General features: G+C 38.2%; 1 protein-coding gene across 2 annotated transcripts in view; it reads left to right on the top strand.

Moving 5' to 3' along the window:
- FSD1L (fibronectin type III and SPRY domain containing 1 like) overlaps nt 1-25,307 on the top strand; it is a 100,336-nt gene extending 75,029 nt beyond the window's left edge. For both annotated transcript variants that reach the window (XM_072655349.1, XM_072655341.1), the window contains 4 exons: nt 10,373-10,473; nt 10,992-11,243; nt 16,063-16,151; nt 21,898-25,307. In XM_072655349.1, coding sequence (XP_072511450.1) covers nt 10,373-10,473; nt 10,992-11,243; nt 16,063-16,151; nt 21,898-22,020 — 565 coding nt within the window. In that variant the 3' untranslated portion in view covers nt 22,021-25,307. The remainder of the gene's footprint in view (nt 1-10,372; nt 10,474-10,991; nt 11,244-16,062; nt 16,152-21,897) is intronic.
- The last annotated feature ends 208 nt before the right edge of the window (nt 25,308-25,515 follow it).

Genomic DNA, 25,515 nt, shown 5'->3' with positions numbered 1-25,515 from the left:
TGGAGTAGGGTAGGGTCTGAAAGCGTGCTGTATCAGGATCAGTTAGAGGAACTGTGGATATTAGCCTAGGTATAAGAAGACTTGAGGGTGGAGGAATATTAAAAGTATCTAAGTATTTAAAAACCCATATCCCACAGAAGAGATGTTAAGTTTGTTTACTTGGCCCCAAAGGAGAAAACTAGGTACAGTAGGTGGAAATTGAAAAAAAAACAAACTATAATTTAAACTTGTAAGGAAAAACTTCTAAACAGTTACAAGTATCCAGAAGTACTTTGGACTGCCTTGACAGATAATAGATTCCTCCTTATTGGAGGTTTTCAAGTACAGGTCACATGACTCCTCGTCAGGTACATTACAAGGTATTTTCAGGGTTTAATGAGATGTCCTCTCAGTTCCCTTCCAGTTCTCTAAGACTCTGTGATTGTGTGCTTTACATAGCAGTTAAAAATTTACGTAGTTCTTCTGTGTGTCAATAAATCCTCTCATTCCTCCTTCCTTTTCCTTTCATGTTTTTTTCTTTAAAGAGCTAGAGATTTTTCTTGGCTTAAAACTTAGGATTCTTCTCCATTGACCACTTCCTATTCTTTCTTTTTAAGAGTAGGGTTTGGCCTATCTGTTTTTTTCTTTTTACTACCATCAGCTGTTGTATTTGATAATGTGCCTTTCCCCCCACTGTCTTAACACAGAACACAGCTGAATTTTGAATTCCCAACATTTTCTATAACCTTTCTTTGAAGCAAATATCTTGACCATTTTGAAGCTTTCAGTTTAATTCAGTAAACATTAATCACGAACAAAGAAATAGAAGTGGGAAAATGTGTTCATGGGGCTAAAATAGTCTCGTTTGCCTGAATTTTGGAGTGCATTTATTTTGACTGCCGTACTCAAGTTGACCTATTTCTCAGCTCAACTCAGCAGGGAATATGAATTATTTTTCCCGAGAGGATCACTTTAAATAGCTTCCTCATGATCAGGCCTCCTCTCTTGGACCTCATATTACTTCTTGAGGAACTAGGCTTAGAGCCTTGAAAGTATATGAGGAGAAGTCAGTTGTCTAGAATGTAACATAGGAGAAAGAAGGACGTGGCTGACCTAGGAAGAAGCCTTTTAACGCCCTATTTCTCATCCATTCAAGAAAAATTAAAGGAGCTCTACTGTGCACAAAACACTGACCTAAGTAGCTGAGGGAGACAGTGTCCTAAATAAGATTGGTTACTGACCTCAAAGAAATTCATAGTCCAGGACATTATTTCCTTACTTTTATATCAGGCTTTATACATACATTATATACACATACACATACACATATACGCTAACCTGTCCTCCACATAGCTGCCAAATTAATGTTCTAAAACGCTGCTCTGTCCCTTTGATTTCTCTTCTCGGCCTAGTCAGTGGTTTCTTGTTACCTCTAGGATAAAATACACATTCCTCTTCTTGACATTTAGAGCTCTCCATAGTTGCCTTGTAATCTTTGTATTGCTTCCCTTCTCACATGCTCTGTTCCAGTAAAATGATCCTGTTAGCTCCTCCTCAGACTTCACATTATACTTCTAGTCTCCTGCCTTCCATAGATTGTCTCTCATGCTTGAAACTCACGCTGCCACTTCCTTTTAAAATCCTTTGCTTCCTTGTAGGGCTCTGCCTAGATTCCACCTCCTTATTGAAGTCTATGGATTCACTGAGTTGTTAGTGTTCTTTCTTTCTCTCTTTAAATTGTCTTGTACTTAATTATCTGTGTTTATGTTATATCCTCTCAATAGAATATAAATGCCTTGTGGTCAAGGATTGCTTCATGTATTACTTTTGTGTTATTTCTGTAGCCTAACACAATGACTTGTAGATGGTAGATCCTAATGACTTTTTTTGTCATATTTTTTTTTTTTTTGGAGGTTCATAGCTTTATTGCATGGAGGAGTCCCCCGAGCAGTTCAGGGCGTTGTCTTATATAGGGAGGTTCTTCCGGGCTGCCATCCTAACCCGCCCCGAGGGCGAGGCCTACCACCCGATTGGATCCAGCCCACCCGACCAATCCCGTGGGCTCACAACTCCTCTATGGGAGCCGTGTCTCCCTCGGATTGGTGGGCTGCCACTCCCGGGGAGGCCCCTATCCGCCCAGGCGCCTAGGACCGACCCCCGTCAACTCCCCCTTTTTGATTTATTATAAGGACATCCGCCTTTACCTGCTCTAGGACCCTCTTCCAAAGTTTTATGGTGCAAGAAATAAGGCAGGGAAGCAGCACACACAAGAGTATTACTATCACAACCATTCCAGCAGCAACCCCAATGGTATGCAGAAATGTGGTAAAATATAATCTGGAAATCCAGTCAGGAAATGTCCCATGTTGTTTCTCCAAGTCCCTCTTATATATCTCAGTTACATTCCTAATCTGTCTTACAATGTCATCTAGGTGCTCTATATAGACCTCTAGATTTCTGCGGTCCTGCAATCGCCGGATCGCATCGTCCAGCTCCTGGCTGGCGTTCAGTCTGAGCGCCGTCATGCACAGGGGCCGTGCCAGCCCGACGTGACATGGGAGTCCCTCCAATATGGCGTTTACTCGAAGGAGTGTCGAGATCGCCTGTATAGCATCAGTCAGCGCACTGAGCTCTAGGGCTACCCGCCTGTTAATTTGCTGTTGCAGTGCCCATGCCCGAGCGGACGTTGCCATGAAATCTGACAGGTCGGCAGCCATCATGTAGACCTGCCGCTGCATGGCAGAGATTTCCACCTGCTCTAAAAGGCTAGCCACTAACCCTACCATATCTATGGCGGATATTTCCAAGCCCCTCTTCTCCCTGACCATCACAGCCCTAAGGAAATCAGAGTCGGCAAATGCCTCATCGGACCCAACAGGGAGAAAGGTAACTGGGGGAATGGATAGAAGTATGACAAAGGTGGTATTGGAATGTACATCATTGGGCGTCAAGGTGTTAGAGAGGGTCCCATTGGAGCAGGATACATTGTATTTTTGCCCCCTGTCTGAGTAATGTTCCCTTCCCTACAGATTAGAAACATATCAGTCCTTTTCAGGGTCTGGACTGAAAGGGAGAAACGATTGCAGGGTCCAGAGACCTGACCCTCGTGGCAGGTAAATCCTTTCTTCATGATGAGGTCCCACCATTGGGAGCGGATGGTGTCATTGTCCGTCAGCGGCCCACTATTGTCTGTCATGTGGGTGATGTTTCCAAAGGCCGCTGCCATTTTCCAGAGATGGCTTTGGATGACTACGCTCCCATTTCTCGCCAGGACGTGGGGCACTGGAGCTGCATAATACGGTCCTGGCGCTCCATCCATGAAGTAGATCTGCTGGGTGTCGTTCCACTGCTGTCCCATTACTGCATGCCCTGTGGAACAAACTTGCATACCAATGAACATATTGGGTGTAGGCACGCAGAGGGGTAGAGGGGAGTAGGGGATCTTTCCACTGGGTAGAAAGCTAGATTGAAGCTGTCAGCAGCAGTGTCTGCGGTTGTGATGAGGGCTGCTTCCTCTCTGGGCAGCAAGGTTAAAGCTGTCAGCAGCAGGCTCAGGTGGTGTATGATCCTTCTCCGGGGTCTCCGGGCTCTCCGACATCGGTTCCCACTTACGGATCCTTCTAATGGGAATCCACGCATGACCTTTTCCTATGGAGACACAAACATACCCTGGACCCCATATTAGTATCTTATACGGACCTTTCCATTTCCCTGAGGCCATATCCTTTACCATGGCCCATGTGTCTTTATATCCAGCCTGGGTATTACTTTCCTTGCAGGGTTGTCTTGGAAAAGTCACAAAATGTCTCATAGCTGGAGTAGTATGTGCGCTTTTTGAGACAGCTGTATCAAGCTCTGATTGTATTAGGCCTCTTGATCTTAGCTCTGATTGTATTAGGCCTCTTGATCTTAGCTCTGATTGTATTAGGCCTCTTGATCTTAGCTCTGATTGTATTAGGCCTCTTGATCTTAGCTCTGATTGTATTAGGCCTCTTGATCTTAGCTCTGATTGTATTAGGCCTCTTGATCTTAGCTCTGATTGTATTAGGCGACCTTTTCCCCTTCTTTGTTTAGCGAGGATCGCCTTCAAGGTAAGATTGATAAGAATGCATACTGGCTCTTTACTTAGGTATAGCTGCTGCCAGGTGCTTACAAATGCTTCATTAACATCTGTACGGAACCTGACTTTTCCAGATTTTTTCTTTATAACAAACACAGGAGCATTCCAGGGTGCTAATTGCTCCTTAACCAATAGTTGTAATGCCTGGAGTTTTTCTGAAGTCAGAGACCATTGCTCCACCCAAATCGGGGTGTCTGACTTCCAATTCAAGGGTGGGGACTCCAGTACAACAGCAATGGCCCTTACTAAAATTTGATAGCTTCATCCCGAGGCGGCTCATAATGTCCCTTTTTGGAGCTTGTGGACAATTGGAAGGCTTGGAAGGCGGAAGTTAGTGTTGCCACCAGTTTTGGGTCTGCTCCACCGCCCTCATCCAGACACTTATCAACTATTTTATCTACAGAGGGGTCTGCGGGCAGGGTGGAGAGTATTCCCCTCGACTTAGTGAGTCCCTCCTTGAACAGCTGAACTATGAGTTGCGATGAGGGACCTCCCTTCCCAAACCTTTTCCATACCGCTTCCTGCACCCTAGTCATAAATTCCAATGCTGATTCACTCTGTCTCTGCCTTAGGTGACTTATAAGGGTTTGAGTGCGTGCTGCAAGGGCATCTAGAGCCTTCATGGCTACTTCCTGGACAGCTCGAATTATAGGTTCAGGGAGGGCTAACTGCTGTTGGAACTCGGCATAGTCTCCAAACCCTGTGAGCTGATTAATGGTGTTCTCTACATCATTGGGGTGATTGGCTTCTGCATAAATCTTCGCTTGTCTGTTCCAGTCATGATCCAAGCCTGTGTGAGCCAACCACGGGGAGACTGTTAGAATTTTCTGCACCCACTGTCTACAATCCTTTATGTGTATTTTTATTCCCACCTGCTTACATATCTTGTACACTTGGCAGGCGAGAACTCCTGCATCCTCCGGTTCCATTCCCTTGGAAATCTGAGAGCCCATGTTTCCTCTAGATAGCCCCGACTATCTAGGTTGCCTGACTCTTCTACCCTTAACTGGGTAGGGTTATACTCACCTCACTCGGCGGGGGCTGCAGTCCCTGTTCGGGCCCCAGCTGTCCCGGGTCTGTCCCCGGGACCTTCGAGTGAGAATCTCCCTTCGGTGGGCACCGCTTCGGACGTCTCCGGACCTACCCTGGGGGACACAGCGGCAGGCAATAATCAGGCAATGCGCAGGAGGTTCATAGCTTTATTGCATGGAGGAGTCCCCCTTTTTTTGTCATATTGAACTAAATTCTCACAACAAGACAACCAGTGTTTATTAAGCACCTACCATGTGCCATGTACAGCACATCTACAACACTGTGAAGGTTTTGTGTGTGTGTGTGTGTGTGTGTGTGTGTGTGTATATGTGTAAATCCCATTGTTACCAGCAATATGCAGCCGGTTCCTACTTAACATAAGGTGATCCTTCCCCAGACTTCCCCTCCCTGATCAAGATTTCACCTAATCCCACCTCCTCTATGGCTCTTTCTGGCCCCTACAGCCAGAGCTGAGCCCTCTGATGCAGGGCTGTACTAGCAGTGATACTTGCAGCCTGTTGGGAAGTTGAATTTACCTAATGCAGTTTTATGTACTACCAATGAAGCTTCCAAAGTTTTAGCCTAATCATTTCAGGGAAGAGAGAAGTTGTAAGACTTGATTTATTTAACAATTGGGTAGAGGACAGAGAAGCCTGTTAACAAAACAGTAGAATAGAAATCAGAGGTATCCTGAGGTTCCAAAGGAAGAGTGCAGAGATCTCATCCCAAGAGACCACTCAGTAACGAATGATTCCATGTAGTTTATACTTAAATTGTCAAGGGATCCTTTTTCAACAATTTAATTCCTCTGCTACCCTGGAGTTTCTGTTCTCTTCTCCATCCCTTACCCTAAAATCCACTCCTGTCCCCTACTGGAATCTCCTCTTCAGTCCCAAGAGCAAGCATTCTTAACCTTGGTCCATGGACCCCTAAGGAGTCTGTGAATAGATTTCAGGGAGTCTGTGAATTTGGATGGAAAACAAATGCATCTTTATTTCAATATTATTGGTTTGCTTTGTAACCCTATGTGTTTTATTAATTTAAAACATTTGGAGTAGGGTCCATAAAATTCATCAGACTAGCAAAGGATTTATGATATAAAAATCCTTGTCAGAGAACTACCATACCAGTGCCATGAAGTCTGGAAGCATCCATACTTCTCTAGGACAGGCACTTGAGTCAGACATGTTTCTGGCACCCCAAGTTAAAGCTCTGAGCACATTTCCCCTTAGAAATGTTGTTAATCATAGTGAATTGGTTTTCTTATATTCTTACTATAGTAGTGTATGCCAATCTACAAGTGTTTACAAGGACAAAAATGAAAAAACATCTATTCCATCTAAGAGCTTAGATTCTATTGGGAAACCATATGGGCACCTATTTAGCTACATTATGACATAATTCAGGCTTTAGTGATTTGATATGGTCCAAAACATTTTTCACCCAGGAGTCAAATCTCTGATGCTGAACCTTTCAATAATTAGCTAGACTGGGGGGAAGGGGAACCAAGAAAGTGGAGTAGAGGCAGCAACCGAGTCAAACTCTTCCAACATTCCTTTCCAAACGACTTTAAAATAGTGACTCTAATCAGCTTCTGAAGCAGCAGAGCTAACAGAGGTCAGAGTGAGACATTTTTCTACCCTAAGAAAACTTCAGAGGTCAGTAGGAAAGGTCTGTAACTCCTGGGGAGGGAGGGGGGGTGGCGCAACCCAGAGCACATGGAGTAGCAACAGCTGCAGTGAACTTCTTTGGAGCTGGTTGAGATAGCAGCAGCATCCTAGGGAGCTCTCAGCCCAGAGAAGGTAAGGGGTTGGACAGCTGGTCAGAAAGAGATTATAGGGGACCTTTTGCTGGCACTGGGTGCAGTTGCTACTGATTGACAACTCTAATGTACATACCCAGTTCTGGTTCACAGTTCCAGGGTGGAGAGGAGTGCTTATGGTTGGTTATAAGGGAACAGTGGCCCTAGTTGTAGTTCCAAGGCAGAAGGACATTAGCACTGAGGGCTGTAGAAGAGCAGAGAACATGGTCACGTGGTTCCAGGGCCAAAATGAGCACTAGCACTTGTGGCTATAGAGGAGCAGGAGCCATTCCTAGTTAAAGACCAGAGAAGAGACCAGGAAAACAGTGATCACACTTCTCCCCAGATCACACCACCTTGAAAGCACCAAAAACAGATACCCTCCACCCCACCCCCCCCTCCAACTAGCTTTGAAAACAGCAGTATGAAAAAGGCCTAAACTTGGGACAGTGCTTTCCCACTGCAATCTGAACAGAGCCCAAATTTAATATAAAGTTCAAAGTCAAGAAATAAGCTGGAAAAGCCATTCTGGAGAGCAATTTGGAACTATGGCCAAAGGGCTACAAAAATGTGCATATCCAGCAATACAGCTTCTAGGACTGTATCCCCAAGAGATCATAAAAATGGGAAAGGGTCCCAACTGTACAAAAATATTTACAGCAGCTCTCTTTGTGGTGGCTGAAAACTGGAAATCAGGGGGATGCCCATCAATTGGGGAATGGCTGAACAAATTGTGGTATGTGACTGTAATGGAATACTATTGTGCTATAAGAAATAAACAGGAAGACTTCAGAGAGGCCTAGAAAGACTTAAATGAACTGATGCTGGGAGAAAAGCAGAACCAGGAGAACATTGTATGCAGCAACAACTACAGGGTGCAAGGAATTTTTCTGGTAGACTTAGTATTTCATTGCAACGCAAGGACTTCAGAAATTCCCCATGGTCTCTTGAGACAAAATACCTTCCACATCCAGAGAAAGAGCTATGGAATTCGATCACAGAATGAAGCAGATCATTTTCTTTTGTATTATGTTTTGTTTTTTTGTAATTTTTCCCATTCATTTTAATTCTTCTGTGCAACATGACTAAGGTGAAAATATATTTAATAGGAATGTATGTGTAGGACGTATATAAAATTGTCATCTTAGAGAGGTAGTGGGGAGGTAGAGGGGAAGAAGGGGGAGGGAGGGAAAACTATCTAAGATATATGGAAGTGATTGTAGAACACTGAAAACAAATTTAAAAAAATTTTTAAAATACTAAAAAAAAAATAGGCTGGAAAAATGAGCAAACAACAACAAAAATAATTTGACCATAAGAAGCTACTGTGGTGGCAGAGAAGATGATGACACACACTTGGGAGAAGACAACAGTGTAAATAACAGGTATAACCAAAGCCTCAAAGAAAAACATGATAGTTGTACCCAATTCCAAGAAAAATTTCTGGAAGAGTTAAAGAGTTGAGTCACAGAGGAAAAATTGGGAAAAGAAATGAGAGTGATAAAAGAGAACTAATAGCTTTATAAAAGAAGCATTCAAAAAACCCTAAATAACATTGTTTAACAGATTTGGCCCTAATGGTAAACAAAAAAAATTCCTTGAAAAAAACAGAATGAGCCAAATGGAAGAAATTGCTACAAAAGCTCACTTAAAAGAATTCCTTTAAAAAAGCAGAAATGGCTAAATGGAAAAAGAGGTTAAAAAAAAACTTCCCGAAGAAAGTAATCCCTTAAAAATTAGAATTGGGCAAGTGGAAGCCAATGACTCCATGAGACATCAAAAAATAATAAAACAAAGTCAAAAGAATGAAAAAATATAGAAGAAAATGTGAAATTTCTTATTGACACACTGACCTGGAAAACAGCTCTAGGAGAGATAGTTCAAAAAAATCATTGGACTGTGAAAGCCATCATCAGAAAAAGAGGCTAGACATATTTCAAGAAATCAAGGAAAGACAGTATCCTAGAACTACAGGGTAAAATAGAAATTGAAAGAATCCATCAATCACCTCCAGAATTCACATTCTCCAAAGTGAAAACTCCCAGGAATATTATAGCTAAATTCCAGAGCTCCCAGGTCAAGGAGAAAACATTGCAAACTACCAGAAAGAAACACTTCAAATCTTGTAGAGCCATAGTGAGGATAACATAGGATTTAGCAGCTTCTACGTTAAGGGATTGTAATATAATATTCCACGAGGCAAAAGAATTAGGATTACAACAAGAATTATCTGCCCAGCAAAACTGAGTATAATATATATATGTATATATGTGTAAAATTTGGATCCTTTGCATTTTATTTGCTATACGATTTTTAGGTAGGTTATTTTCATCTTTCCAGGTCTCGGTTTTTTATTTGTAAAATAAGTAGGTTATACCACATGATTTCTGTGGTTTACTTCAGCTCTATGAGTATTTTTCACAATCTTGTTTCACATGTAGTGGATGCTTTCTGTAGCATGCAGGTAGGGCAGCTGTTTATATATTTAGTTTTAAAAAAATCTTCAGGTTGATTTGACTAAGAATTGGTTACTTATACCCATAATGAAAAGAACCTGGTGCCTTCTTACTTTGATGGATCTGTGATCTCATCCGTTTCTACACTCCCTCAAATCATGCAGCAGCCATCATAATGTCTTGAACATACACAGTCTCATGTTATTTATTTAAAATCTAATTGCAGTGCAAATGTCTTTAGTTCAATTGGAAAGTGAATTTGCCATCTTGTTTCACTTTGTCTTTTCCCCAGTCCTGTCCTGTTCTGTCCTGTCCTAAAACCTTAAACCTACTGCACTCTAAAACTGGGGCTCCAATGGGCCCCTGCCTAAAGGCTCCTAGCTTTAGAGTGATTATCAGTAGTAACTGTTGCTGTTTCCCTCCCAGCCTATGGTCTTTTTTTTCCTTGGCCTCATTAAAGGGCCCATGCCCTGGCTACCTCTTAAACAGGCCTATTCAATGAATGAACATTACCTCACCCTAAGTGAGTACCTGCAAAGACCTTGGCCTAAAGGGCCCAAGGTCTCCCAGTGCATCCTGGGTCATATCTAGTCATCCTGATGAATATCTGGTCACTGGATTCAGATGGCTCTGGAGGAGAAGTGAGGCTGGTGACCTGCACAGCCCTCCCTCACTCAAAACAAAGTCAAGTGCAAGTCATCATTTCTCTGAGGGCAACGAAGGACAAACACAGTCCTGTCTTTTTCCATCTTGTTTCCTACTTTCTCTTTCTTATGTGAATCTAATCTTTGTTTAGTCTGCATGATAACAGTTGTTTTTACCTGCTTTGTTTTGAATGATTTTTATTTGGGTGGTTATCATTGTCATGTTAACAATTCTGACCCACTAAAATGATGCTTTCATGTAGAAAGCTTTATTCCATGCTCTGACATTTATGCTTAAGCATCCTTATCCTGGATTTTTTTTTCTATCCCTGTTTTGTAGAAGTGGTACACCATCACCTAAACGGACTTCAGTGGGCTCCAGACCATCATCTATAAGGGGCAGCAGAGATCGTTTTACGGGTGAATCATACACAGTATTGGGTAGGGTCAAACTTTAGATTTCATCATGTTTTAGATAGATAGGTTAGAAGCAATACAGACAAACTAATGGGCTTTCCACTCAAGTGAAGTGGACCTGGACACTTGCATGTCAAATGTAGAGCTTTTTAAAAACATCTCATTACACATCTTCAGATTTTGTCGCTTTTACACCTTATTCTTTCACATTGACTTACCGTCTCTGCTACTTCTGGAAATTATACAGTGTTCCACGTGTTTCCAAAATAATGTTCATTGAGTATGGTCTTACGTTGGTTAATGGTAGAGAGTTCTATTGCAGTTATTTGTAGGAAAAGTATAGTAACAAGTCAACATTGAGGATGTTCTTTGTTAGCTACATTTAGTGTATATGCATGGCATGGTTCTTACCTTGTAATCAGGATTATGCAACTCGAATATTTAAGTTTTATTTAAGGAGTACAAGTCCTAGAAAAGAGTCTTTTTCTGGAAGATTTTTTTGCTATTAAAAGATCCAAATTCACCTTCTCAATCTTTTGCAGGAGACACTGCCATTGAAAGTGGACAACACTATTGGGAAGTCAGAGCCCAGAAAGACTGTAAATCATACAGCGTGGGACTAGCGTATAAGACCCTGGGGAAGTTTGACCAGTTGGGAAAGACAAACACTAGTTGGTGTATCCATGTCAACAACTGGCTACAAAGCACCTTTGCAGCAAAACATAACAATAAAGCCAAAGCTTTAGATGTTATTGTTCCTGAAGGGATAGGAGTATTTTGTGATTTTGATGGAGGTAATTACACAACTTCATAGTCACTTTTTTCAGAGAAACCTTTAATAGTGCCTCTTACATTGACTGTAGCTATCGTTAGCATTACTACTGTGATAAGAAAACCTGGGTCCTAGTCACAAACTCCCTAGGGATGTATTGGAAGAATCACTTTGCATATGGCAGGAAAAGTGGTGGATCTCCCAAAGCTTGATTGAAGTGGAGTGTTCTACATTTATTCAAAGGATGTCTGACCAAACACATCTCTTTAATTCAGAGATTCAGCAATGGCATAGGAGAAAAAAGCATTGATCTTGAAACCCAAAAGAATCTGAGTTTGAATTTCTGTGTTAACATATATTAACTGTGTGACTTTGAGTATGTCACTTAACTTCTCATGCCCTTGGTTCCTTCAGCCACAAAATGGAAATAATACTTAAGTATTCCTTCCTTATAAAAGTCTTACACATAAAGTGCTTTGTAAAGCATAAAATATACTAAAATGCAAACTATGATTCTTAGATTTAAAAGGGATTGAAGAGTTCATCTAGTCTAGTTCACTTATCCTATGGAAGCATTGGTTCTTATAGTCTCTCTCACAGACAGTACGTTTTCTAAACCTCTACTGATAACACACTTTCTGCTGTATAAAGCCGACAAGATATAGTGAGGGCTTAGAACCATGACTTTAAGGATCAAAAGAGCCTGAAATATTTAGACTGAGAGTTATTTTCCACCTGCTTTATACTGAATATTTTTTATGTGAATGCTTATAATTGTCATGTTCATAATTCAGGTCAACTGTAATGGTACTTTTGCTACTTTTAATAACATAATGTATTTTAAATGTATTTTAAAGAATTACATGTGTAGAAATTTTTTTAATGCTTTACTGTTTTGTAATTTATAAAGTATCATTGAGCAGGACCAAGGATTAGATCTTTCATATACCACACATTACTTGCATCTCGTCTACTATATTAATTTCTTGCCTACTCCCCTACTTTCTCCCTAGAGGACCCATCCAAAATCCACTTGAAAGGACTTAGCTTGAGTTCAGAGTCACCTCCTTTACTTCTCCCATTTCACCTCTTCTCAAAAGTACCTCTCTCTCTCTCTCTCTCTCTCTCTCTCTCTCTCTCTCTCTCTCTGTGTCACACACACACATACACACACACACGAAAGGAAGTCGTCAAGCTAGATTTATAACTTCAGTATAAGGATTGACTCTAAGACATGGATGGGTGTAATACAAAAGGCACAGCCCCTTTCCTTTTTGGGAGTCGGCAACAGGATCTTCTGGAGAAGTGCAGTACTAGTACTAGTGGCTACAATAATGTATTTTGTGGATGATTTACAAAATTTGAGAGATGGCAGGTATGTATGCAGTTGTCATCTTATGTATTGATTTTAGGATCTAACCACTGTGTGTAAGAGGTGCTTCATTATATACAGGAAATAAATATAAAGTTATTTGGGGAGGGGGGCCTCCTTAGGGAGGGAGATCCAAAAAAGGTTTCTTAAAGTGGTTGGCACTTGAGCTGAACCTTAAGGAAGCTAGGAACTTTTAAGAGTTAGAGATAAAGGGTGGGGGGGACAGCAGTGGGGGGGACAGCATTTCTGTCAAGGGAATTAGCCTGTGGAGATAAGTGATGGAGTGCCATGTACAAAGACCAGTAGGTAGATCAGTTGACTAGAGTGTGTAAGAAGAAATACTATATACTCAATTTGGAAAAATAGGTTGAAACCAGATAATGAAAGACTTTAAATGCCAATGAGAGGAGTTTATGTTTATTCTAGAGGTAGTAGGGAACCACTGAAGCTTCTTGAGCCAATGAATGATGGGATCAGACCTTGCTGTAAGAATTTCAGTTTAACAGCTATGTAGCAGATATATTGGAGAAAAGAAAAGATGTACGTACAGAGTCAGGAGATTGATTATTGCAGAAACTCAGTCTGGAGGTGATGAGAACCTTAACTAGGATGGATGTGAGGAGATGGATTTACGGGAAGTTGAAAAGGTAGAATTGATAAGATTTGGCAGTTGATATGGATTGGGGGAGTATGATGAGTGATATTGAAGAATTGCAAATTCTCTCTGGATGAATGATGGTGCCCTCCACAAAAATTAGTAAAGAAGAATGTTTTTAGAAGTTAATGGGAAAGGATGAGTCATCAGGATAAGTTTTGGACATATTGAGTATGAGTTAGCTGTGGGATTTACACATAGAGATAGCAGTTAGTTGGGCAAGCAGAACTGGAGGTTAGGAAACATAAGGGCTGGTTGTGTGTGGAAGAGGGAGAGAGAGAGGGTGGGGGAGAGACAGGGAGAGAGAGAGATTGATTGATTGATTTTCATCTCTGCAAATGACTCATAGATCTACACATCTGGCCTTTACCATCTCCCCACTGAACTTCATTTCCACATCACCAGCTGCCTACATGTCCCAGACTCATTTCAAACTGAACATATCCAAGACAACATACACATGTCTTCTGATTTTGCATTTTACCCCCTGTGGTCTAACATGGTAATTTTGAAGCGACAAAGCTGCCCTTTAGGAATGAATGAAAAAAACATTTACTAAGTACTTACTGTGTGCAAAGCTCTGCACTAAGTGCTAGGGATACAAGTACAGAGTCAGAAAGTCCTCTTCCTAGGGAGCTCACAGTTCGTAGGGGGAGACAATAAATATGGAAAGCTTTAGCTACAAGGACAAAATCTATGTTTCTTTGGATGCAGTGGCAAAACAGATGATCTTGCCTCTTCTTTTATGTCATTTCACTGATAAAATTATATCTGTTTTTGAGATGAATCGTTTGACATTGTCAGGGACTTTGGTGGCAAGAACTTTCTTTTCTGGGTCTTTAGTAGCTGTGGCTGTGGCACTTGTAGGAGCAGCTGCCAGCCTATATCTCTAGAGTAGTTGCTTCCTGGAAGATGGCTGTGGGCACTGTGTTGAAGCATTGATCTTCTCCAGGCTCTTAGATTTAGGTTCTTGACTTGCCTGGCACATGCTGCATCTTGTCTTTCCCTCAGACTGTCTTGCTGCTTTAGCTAGGTTGGCAGACCTATTCTTTAGATAGCTAGAAATATGGTACCCAGGTGAGAAATTCAAGTTCAAGATGTAGATTTGAAATTTGTTAGTTTGAAGCCATGAGATAGATGAAGTTATTCTAATAGAGTAAGTGTAGGGAGATGAGAAAGTAGAGGCCAGAGCTTTGGGGGGCCAGGCACTCTCAGGGGCCCAGGAGAAACAATAAGGAAAGTGAAGGGGGTAGAAGCAATTGATTTCTAACTAGGAGAAATGGGAAAGTGTAGTGTCACGAAGCCGAGGAAAGGAGAATTTCAGGGAGGAGGAAATAGCAGTCAGTATCATAGAGTCTAGAGGGATTGCCAGCTAGAATAATAATAAATCAGAAAGACTTTTCATCTCATCTCCTTCCAAATGAGACTGAGGAAACTTTTGTGAACACCTATTCCTCTTTCCATTATTAAGTGTTGTGGGAGATACAATAACTGATAACAAAAATAGAAGACTTCCTTTAAGGAACCTATTGTAAGGATAAATGTTAAAATAAGTAATTTTATACAGTATATGATTTTATTTTTTATATAGCACAAGTGTATTTTATGTGTGTGTACATATATGTGTTATGTTATGTTCATACAGCATGAAGTAATGGAAAAGGCATTGAATTCAGAGCAGCAGTTGGTGTTATCCTAGTTCTACCACTGACTGGCTATGTGACTCTAGACAAATGAAGCATTGGATTGGATGGTCTTGTCAAATCTCTTTCAGCTCTAACTTTCTGTGAATACTTTTTTGTTATTTTTGAGTCATTTCAGTTGTATCCAACTCTCTTGTGACTCCATTGTGGGGTTTTTTGGCAGACCTTGGAGTGGTTTTTGCCATTTCCTTCTCCAGATTGTTTTACAGATGAGAAAACTGAGGCAAACAAGGGTTAAGTGACTTGCCTATGGTCACAGAGCTAGTAAGTGTCTAAGGCCAGATTTGAACTCAGAAAGATGAGTCTTCCTGATTCCAAACCCAGTGCTCTATCCACCACACCACCTAGCTGCCCCAGGAATCCTTATAGTCACTGTCATATTTAAGGAATTATCATTGCGGTCTAAGGATAATGAAAGAAATATTTCATTGAAGAGGTGTTCTGGGTTTCGTTTGGTTTTGTTTCTAAGCTAAGATTTTAAATACAAGATTTGGATTGGTTGAGAATAAGGGGAAAGTGGTATCAGTTGAAAATAAGGTGAAAAGAAGTGTGTTAGAAATAAGAATGTAGAAGGGAAGGAGGTAAACCTGGTTTATAGAGATTATAAAGATTGGGTTTGAGTAGATGGTATCAATCAGTAAAGAAAGTGATGTTTGAGTAGCTAAAGGCAGGAGACAAATGATAGAGGACTCTTGAGCTAGACTGAGAGGTATCCACTTCAATATCAGAGAAACTAATCAAATTACTTCATTTTTTCACAGCTCCCTTGTTTTATTAATGTATCTTCTTGTCTTGTTGAAAGTGAGCTTAGAGTACAAGTGTTTAGTTAGTGAATTCTAATTCACAGCCAAGTCATATCAGGTTCTTACAAACTTCAGATGTAAAACTTTACCCAGATATTTTGCTGTTGATATTTTCGACAGAAGGGTGGTTGTTGACAATTCAAAATCCAGTCCATTATAATTTTAGAGAAACAATATTACTATTAATATGCATTTAATTTCCAGTGTTAGACCATTATATTTTGATATTGTTTTACCCTTGGTTCTTTTGGGATTGGGGTTGATTTTCTTTTCTGTAACTGAACTTTTTAATTTTTTTTTCATTTCAGGTCAACTGTCCTTCTACAATGCAGCCTCAAAGCAATTATTGTATTCTTTTAAGACAAAATTTACACAACCAGTGCTCCCTGGTTTCATGGTTAGTATTTATACTTCCATTTGGCAATTTTAAGAAAAATGACTTGTGCTTCATTATTCAGTGGAGTAGATCCTCTGTCTCTGTGATATATGCTTGTGTCTATACTGAAGAGCATCAGTTTTTAATATTAGGCTATGTAGAATATAGAATATGTCCTGTAAGTGACATTTATGTGTTTCTTTGTCAGATTGTAGTGATTTTAGCTTCCAGTTTTGGAGTGCTTCTGAATATTTCTGAAAATCTGTTACTGTTAAACTGCCTACCTGTGCCATTATCCATTCTTCTCATTTTCTTCCCCTCATAGGCCTTGTAATTTTAGAATGTTGGGTTCATCATGGGCCTAGAATCCACCACAATAGCCCCAATTCTGTCAAAAACTGCTCTCTTTGGAATAACTCATAATCTGCATCTTAACTTTTTTCTTAGGGAACTCTTCTGTATAACTCTTCACTTGTGTAAACGTAATTAGTTGTACCTCTGAAGGCACTAACTTTCAAAGTGCCATTTTTCACAGTGTAGTTTTTTTTTAAGTTTCTGTGTTCTTTTAAATGTTTTTAAGTCTTAATTGATATCTTCTGTTTTTATATACCTTTCATTCCTGAATACATCTTCTTCCTCTCCCTGTTCATTGAACCATCCCTTGTAACAAAAAAAAGAAAAGGAAAAAAAAGCAGCAAAAATTTGATACACTCCCACCCCTCCCTTGATTAAATGAGTCCAACAGTATCTGTAAAGAAGGGAGGTTGGTATGTGAGGGACAGTTTTGGTCATTATAATTACATACTGTTTCATTTTACAAATTCTTTCCATTTTATATTGGTGATTGTGTTTATTGTTTTCCTCCATGAGCTCACATAAGACTTCCCGTGCTTCTCTCAATTTTTCCTATTCATTGTTTCTTATGGCACAATAATATCCATTACATTTTGGTACCGAAATTTTTCGAGCTATTCTCCCCGCTGTAGCTGTTTATTTTTCTTTGCTAACACAGGAGACCTGCTATGAATATTTTGGGGTGTGTGAAATTTCTTTGGAGCATCTGTCTAGTAGTGTAATCTGTGTTGTCATGACCTTTAGAAGCTATCAGAGAACCTATGTAAAAGCTGCAGTTCTGTTTCCTAGTCGGAGACCTCAGAGCAGTAATCTAGTGTTCAAGCTGTTTTTAACGGAGACAGCGAAGTAGAGCATCTCGGCATCATGACACAGGTCAGGCCAAAAGCTCTTGTATAATCAAGGAGGTCGTTTTTAAACTGGACTGTGTCATGTATTGTTATGGTGCCATCAGTTTTTTCAGTGTCTTTTCCTTCTAAATGTGCTGTAGCCTAATGTCCCATAAAATTCTAAATGATGACATTAAGGCAAGGCAGTGTGTTTTATGAATAAAGCCTGTTTTGGCAGGGAAGATAGGGAGGAGAGTTTTCATGCATGAGATGCTTTTACATGTTAGCATCCTCATCTTGACCTTCCTTATATCATAATCTTATCAGAATCAGAATCTTCTAAACTTTTTAAAAATTTAGTTGATTTTTGAATGTTAACTCTGTCATCTTACATTAGCTATATTTTGCAAAGATAATTAGGTCTTAGTTTATGGTATCATCTGTCATTGATTAAAATATTGATTAACACAGAGTCAGTATCATGTGCCCAGTGCATTCCACTGGAGATGTCTCTTCAGGTTGTATCCGCCCTTTACTCACTAATCTCTCAGTCTGGTTATACAATTTATTTTGAATTTACCTTACCCTTTATGTAACCTACGTCTCTCACACAGTGGTTCACGTAGTGCTGTTTGTGTGAGTGTTTTCCAGAGTATCACCGAACAATGTTAATGTATTTTTATGAGTTGTTGTTTTGTTTTGCATAAATTTAATGTCAGAAAAGCCCACTTTTTTAGGTCATTAATCTGTGCAACCATGCAAGGTTATATGATGATTTCTTGAGGATTTTCTCCTTCCTGTATGTTCAGATTTCAACTAGGGTTAGGTATCTATGAATAGACATATCTCTATGTATATTAGTACCTACATTTCCTTTTTATTCTTTTGTCAAATACCTTATAGAAAGAATGTGTAGAATTCTATAAAAACATTTTTAAAAAATATGAATATAGATTTGATTGAAATTAATTTATAATGCTGTGGGGATAATTTGAAGCAATCTTGTTTTGTTTGCCATTGAAAAGTTTCTTATTAGGTGGTAAGTCCTGTAACTTCCTGTTAATCAGGGAATTTTCTAGTATCTTAACCATTGGATGAAGATGTCTTGCTGATGTCTTAAAACATAGGTTGGATGACAATTTGTTGGAGATGTTTTAGAGGGGATTTTATTTATTTATTATTTATTTAATTTTTCCCTCAGTTACATGTAAAAACAGTTTTTAACATTTATTTTTAAAACCTTGAGTTCCAAATTCTCTCCCTTCCTCCCTCCCTCCCTCATTGAGAAGGCAAGCAATTCCATATAGGTTATACATGTGTAATCATACAAAACATATCCATAATAGTCGTATTTTGAAAGAAAACATAGATATAAAAAAACTCAAAAAAAAAAAAACCAACTAAAAAAAACCCCCCAAAAGTGGCTTCAGTCTGTATTGACACCATCAGTTCTTTCTCTGGGGTTGTATAGTACCATTGTATTGCTGAGAATACCTAAGTCATTCACAGCTCATCATCTTACAATATTGCTGTCACTTTGTATCCAGTACGTTTCACTTTGCATAAACCCATGTAAATCTAGGTTTTTCTGAGAGCATCCTGCTCGTGATTTCTTATAGTACAATAGATTTCATAATAATTACATACCACAATGTATTCAATCTTCCCCAATTGATATGCATCCCCTCAATTTCTAATTCATTACCCCCGGAAAAGAGCTGCTATAAATATTTTTGTACATGTGGGTCCTTCTCCTCTCTGTTTTTTTTTCTCTTTTAGGATATAGATACTCCTACAGAGTAGTGTTATTCCTGTGCATGGTTTTATAGCCTTTTGGGCATAATTCCAAAGTATTCTATAGAACAGTTCAGTCAATTCACAACTCTGACAACAACACATTACTCATTTTTGCCATATCCCCTCCAACATTTATCATTTACCTTTTCTGTCCTATCATCTAATCTAATAAGTATGAGGTAATACCTCAGAATTGTTTTAACTTGCATTTCTCCACTCAGTAGTATTAGAATTTTTTATTATGGTGATAGATAGCTTTAATTACTTCATCTGAAACTGATTATATCTTTTGATCATTTATCAGTTGGGAAATGGCTCTTATTTTCTTACATTTGACAAAGCTCCCCATACGTTAGAGAAATGAGGACTTTATCATAAAAATGTGCTTCATTTTTATTTTCACAGTTACTATTGCTAACTTTATTTCCCTCTATCCTATTTCCCCTACCCCTGTTTATTCTAATCTGTCTCTCCTTTCACTTTGTCCCTCCTCAAAAGTGTTTTGCTTCTGATTATCCTTTCTCCCAGTCTGTCCTCCCTTCTATCACACCCCTCTTTCTCTTATTCCTTTCCCCTTCTGTTTTCCTGAAGGGGAAGATAGATTTCTTTACCCAATTGAGTGTGTATGTTATTCCTTCCTTAAACCAGTTGTGATGAGAGTAAGGTTCACTCATTCCATGTCACTTCCCCTTTCTTCCTCTCCACTGTAAAAGCTTTTCCTTGCCTCTTTTATGTGAGATAATTTACCTCATTCTACCTCTTCCTTCTCCTCCCACCTCTTAATTTTATTTTTTTAGATATCGTCTTTTCATATTGAACTCACACTGTGCTCGCATGCGTGCGCTCTTTCTCTCTCCCTCCCTCCCTCCCTCCCTCTCTCTCTCCCTTTCTCTCTCCCTCTGTGTGTGTGTGTATATGTATATTCCCTCCAACTACCCTAATAATGAGAAAAATCTTATGAGTTACAAATCTCATTTTTCCATGTAGAAATGTAAACAGTCTAACTTTTAAGTCCCTCATGAGTTCTCTTTCCTAATTACCTTTTCATGCTTCTCTTGAGTCTTGTATTTGAAAGTCAGATTTTCTATTTAGCTCTGACCTTTTCTCAAGAATGCATTAAATTCCTCTGTCTCACTGAATGGCAATTTTTTCCCTTCATGGATTACACTCAGTTTTGCTGGGTAGGTGATTCTTGATTTTAATCCTCGTTCCTTTGACCTCCAGAATATCATATTCCAAGTCCTCCAATAGAGATTTTAATTTACAAGTGGGTTGTTCTAGGTGACCTGTTGGGGTTTTTTTGTTTGTTTGTTTTACTTTTTTTGTGAGCAGTTATCTGTTAAGAGAATGTACAGCATATTTAAAACTTTTAAATAAATATTTTTAAACAAAATCTGTTGGGTAAAGTGAAGAATACTAATTTCACAGTTTTAGATTTTACAAGTTAGAGTCTTAGTAAAATATCTGTTATACTGTTCTCAATAAGTATTAAAACAGCTAGTGATATAATTTATGTTACCTGTACTCAGTATCTCTTTAGAGCAGGGGTTCTTAATTAAAAAAAATATATATTTTATTTCCCCCCCCACAATTACATGTTAAAACAGTTTTAAACTTTTTTTTAAGTTTTGAATTTCAAATTCAATCCCTCCCTTGCCCCTCCTTCCCCTCTCCCTCCCTGAGATGGGATCTGATACAGCTTTTATATATACAGTCTGATATAGCTTTTATATATATATAATCATGTAAAACATTTCCACATTAGTCATTTTGTACAAGGTCTTAACTTTTTTGTATGTCATGGACTCCTTTGGCAGTCTGACAAAGCATTGATCCCCTTCTCATAATATTTTTTAAATGCATAAAATAGAATTTATAGGATTACTAATGAAAAGAATTGTGTGAACATACAGTTATCAAAATATTTATTTAAAACAAGTCTACAGACCTTAGGTTAAGAACCCCTGTTTAGAAGTACCCCTGTTTAAATGTTTTTCATCATTAGTTTTACCCTATTATGCATATTTTTGTTTCTAAGTTCTTTTGACTTTCATCTACATCTACTGGCCTGAAACTTAGTCCATTTTAATGATTAATAAGTCGATTTTAATTTTCATTAAACCTACATGAATTTTTCAGTGGTACTAAAAAATTAAAAGTGACAAAATCTATGCTTTTTATATACGTTCCCTTCCCTCAACCAGCATAATTTGTAATTTAGTAGTGTAAATTTTTTTAAAAGATCACAGAAAGGTTCTGACCATTAGTCATGGGACCAGGCAGTGTTATCAGACACTGATCTCAAACACTTCTCTGCCTAACAACATCTCTCATCATTGATACCTTATACATAATTTGAGTAAAGATAATTCATGATGCAACCTTACTTAGGGCTTAAAAGGCCAAGGGTGGTAGTGACGGTTTGTGGCTTGTGCCTAAGGCACCAATTCTCAGGCTCTCTAAAAACTTTGTATGCTATTTCACACAGTCTTGATCCTCTTCCCTTTCTCTTCCTGTTTTGCTGGGATGATGAAAGCAACTAAGTTTCATTTCCACACTCCCCTATTTCAGGCTGGCACCAATAAATTATAGGTTGACTAGTAGCTACTGTTTATGAAAAGGATGAACTAATTTCCTATATTCAGGACTCCTGCAGTAATTCTGTATTATAATATTTGGCATCAAATGATATTAGTATGTTATCTTGATTTTTGCAAATGGAATTTTTGAAAAAATAAGTTTTGACTTAATTTGAAATCTGACTGCAGCTGTTTTATAATCTTTTCTAGGTCTGGTGTGGTAGACTTTCTTTGAGTACTGGATTGCAGGTTCCAAGTGCTGTGAAAACACTCCAGAAACATGAAAATGGAATGAGTGGTTCAACTAGCAGCCTGAACAATGTTATGCCGTAATATCACTTCAAGACATGTTTACTTCTATTTTTATTTGGGTGTTTTTTTCTGTGCAGCTTCTAATCACAGATGCTTATGAACAGTGGATTAACCATTGGGGTTTGCTGCCCTCTGCTGCTTCTAAGGTCTCTATACTGTTAACATTAAGCTTCTGAAAGGAAGCATTAGCAGGAACTTACTGTGAAATCCCATAGAAGCAGTTATAAAATTAGAGATTGACTTTCTGAATGATAGATGAAGGTGAAAATGACAGTGTTTTTATTTTAGAAGAAAATGGGTTTTTTTTAGTTTTCTAGATATTTTGTTGGTTCTTCTGTTTGTTTGTACATAGGACTCCGAAGGCAGGAATAGCCTTGGTTAGGAAGGTTTATCACTTAATTGACTAAAATAATTTTTCAGCTTTTCTTAATTTTGTGATTCTTCAGAAAAGAAAGACTTTTAGTTCTCAGATTGAAACAATTTTCAGCCCTTGTAAGTTTTATATGTGAGACCGTTGGGAATGCCAAAAAGACTCTTCTATAGTAACTTTGACATTTTTTTCTCCTTCATTTGGAAAGTAATAGGGTTTTGACTTTTTTCCCCTTGCTATATATCTCTATATTGAACAGATCTGTTTCCTCTTCTCCTCCCTTCTCTCCTCTTTGTGTATCTGTCCAAATTGGCAAAATGCTAAGAGAAAATTTACATTATTCTTGTGACTTGACACAGATTGGACAGGTGAGTTTATAAACATTCTAGTTTAAGAGGTTTCATTTTGTTCCTATAGTTCCTATAATCTACATACTTTGTGACAGGAGGGTAATACAGGGATTTTCCTCATCATGCTGTGATATTCAATTGGACGTCCTTTTATAGGTCAGTTTGGACAACACATGGATTTTTAAGGGCTTTTATATAGTGTTTTCCAGTATTATTTCCTACCTACATTAAATCTGTAGTAAATTTGCAATTGGATTTTGAGGTATTTTATTGATTTAAGGTCTTATAGTGGGTTAAAACAGTGTATTAAACTCATCCATAAATTATACAATTTATACCTATAATTATTTCAAATAAGACAGCTTCAAGACAATTTTGGTGCAAGTTCTTTTGTTCCATTTACTTATAGTCTTAAAGCAGGTACAATTCTCCAAGAGTTTGTGTATACTTAATGACAGCATATTGAACACTGAATAAAAATGTGTCTAGTGAGCAAATTATAAGGCAAAGTAAACTTGAAATTTAAGTCCCTGGGAACTAAACAAAAATGTCAGTAAATGAAACAGTATATTATTTTATAAATTATAAAAAATTATTTATAAAGGCCAGATTAGTTTAAACTTGTATAAAAGAGAAGAGAAAAATTAATACTGAAAGTGCTTGCCATTCATTCCTTTAGGAATGCTGTACTTATTGTTATTTGCTAAAATTATATTTACCTATGTTCACTAATAAAGTATAAATGACCTAAAATAGTTTAGAGAAAGAATGCATACATCTCTGAAATAATTTGTACCTATAATTATTTCAAATAAGATAGCTTCGAGACAATTTTGGTGCAAGTTCTTTTGTTCCATTTACTTATAGTCTTAAAGAGGTACAATTCTTCAAGAGTTTGTGTATACTTAATGACAGCATATTGAACACTGAATAAAAACGTGTCTAGTGAGCAAAATACAAATTATAAGGCAAAGTAAACTTGAAATTTAAGTCCCTGGGAACTAAACAAAAATGGCAGTAAATGAAACAGTATATGAGCTTTCTTAACCCACCTAAAAACCTGAATATGTATTTAAAAAATTTTTTTTAACTTTTTATTTTAATTTCAAATACCTTAGGATGTTAAAGCTTTTCCCCCTGGAAGTTACCTTCTGTTCTTTGAACCTCTCTGTGCTGATCCCTAGAGAAAGCATTGTGATGCTTTAAGTATAGCGTTCTCTCAATAAAAGCATAGTATTTACATGCAGGGTGTTCTGTTTTACTCTCTATACAGTGAATGTAAATGAAGGATATTATTCTATCTAGTGATATATAGTAGTAGGAGATAATATGTATTCCACTGTCCTAATGTCAGATAGTTTTAAGGATGCATAATAGTTGAGAATGACAGAGACAAGGTATTTTAAAATGTGAACATGGATAAACTTAGTTCTTAAAGCACTTTTCTTCTGGTTACTTTCCATTTCTTTTGGCACAATTTGAAAAGAATGTACTACGCTTAACTTAATTTTGAGGGACTACCAGAGAACTTTTGAAACAACGAATAATTTAGTTTCATTTGTCAAAAGCAAACCCTAAAACAAAAGTCCATTGGTCCATCTCTTGTTTATGGTAGTGGCTAAGTAGAGTATCTTGGTAGTTATTACACAGAAAAAGCCAAAAATTCTTTTCTAATTTTTTTACAAGAATTTCTCATTATGGTCATATCATCTGGTTAATTCAGTGCCTTCTAAATTTTCCCAGTGCCCCACACAGTTTTAACTGATAGTACTCAAGCCAGGGAATATTTTGATGCATTGCTATAAGGACATTTTTAAAGGATGTGGATGGAGAGAAGGGTTAGAGTATTTAAGGTTCTTGTACATGTTGATGTTCTCATCTCGACACTCTTCATATCAAAATCATTGAGAGGAGAATCTTACAGATTTCCCTGGAAAAAGTTTACTATTGACAAAAAATTGTGTAATATTTAATTTCTCAGAGGATTTTGTAGTAAGAAAATGAATTTAGTAAATCCAGGATCCTATTTCCCCCCTCACATGTGTAACACTTACTATTATTACCTCTAGTATTACCATAAAATGTACAGTTAGGCTTTTGCTATGCTTTTTTAAAAATTAAATTTAAAGTCCAGAATGTGTCGGTATAGTTTTATGGGTTCCTTTTCAGAGCTCCTTTTTAAACTGTATGCTCATTCTGGTCTTTATTTTGAAAACTGAAACAAGACTGATTTCTACATTGGAAGTGTGTGGGAGATGAACTGAAACTAATACATGACACATTACTAAATTATGTTATTTTAAGATCTCTTAGCCCCTGAACTTTTGAGTGCCATTTCTGTTTTTAACAAACTAGAGAAAGAAATGAAGGAGTTGCCTTAAGCACTTTAGATAAGGACATTTTCAGATTGAAATTTGATACTCTGACCTATGTGATATGATTTCTGACTCTGTGTGCAAGTATATTCCTGTGCAGTATTTCATAATTATTTGTGTTGCTTGCACTTTGTGAGTTAATATAAATTGTTGAAGGATGCTTTAGAAGTTCCAGATGCTAGAGAATGAATAAAGGCACTATTGAGGCACGTCTTACTGGAGTTGGGATTTATTGAAGGTTGTTACACTGTTTGGACAAATAGACTGACTAGCACTATTTGAATAAAGCTGGACCTGGTCAGCTTGAATACATAATGCAAACAGCATCATTTTTCCAAGTGGGATTATCAAAAGTGACAAATGAGTTTGCTTTTATTTGCCCATTTACAGAATCAAAGCTTGTATAGTATCTTGTGACTTT

This window comes from Notamacropus eugenii, chromosome 1 (assembly GCF_028372415.1).
Source record: "Notamacropus eugenii isolate mMacEug1 chromosome 1, mMacEug1.pri_v2, whole genome shotgun sequence".
Taxonomy (NCBI): Eukaryota; Metazoa; Chordata; class Mammalia; order Diprotodontia; family Macropodidae; genus Notamacropus; species Notamacropus eugenii.
Note: the sequence above shows the minus strand (reverse complement) of the source record. Positions and strands in the feature narration are given on the sequence as shown.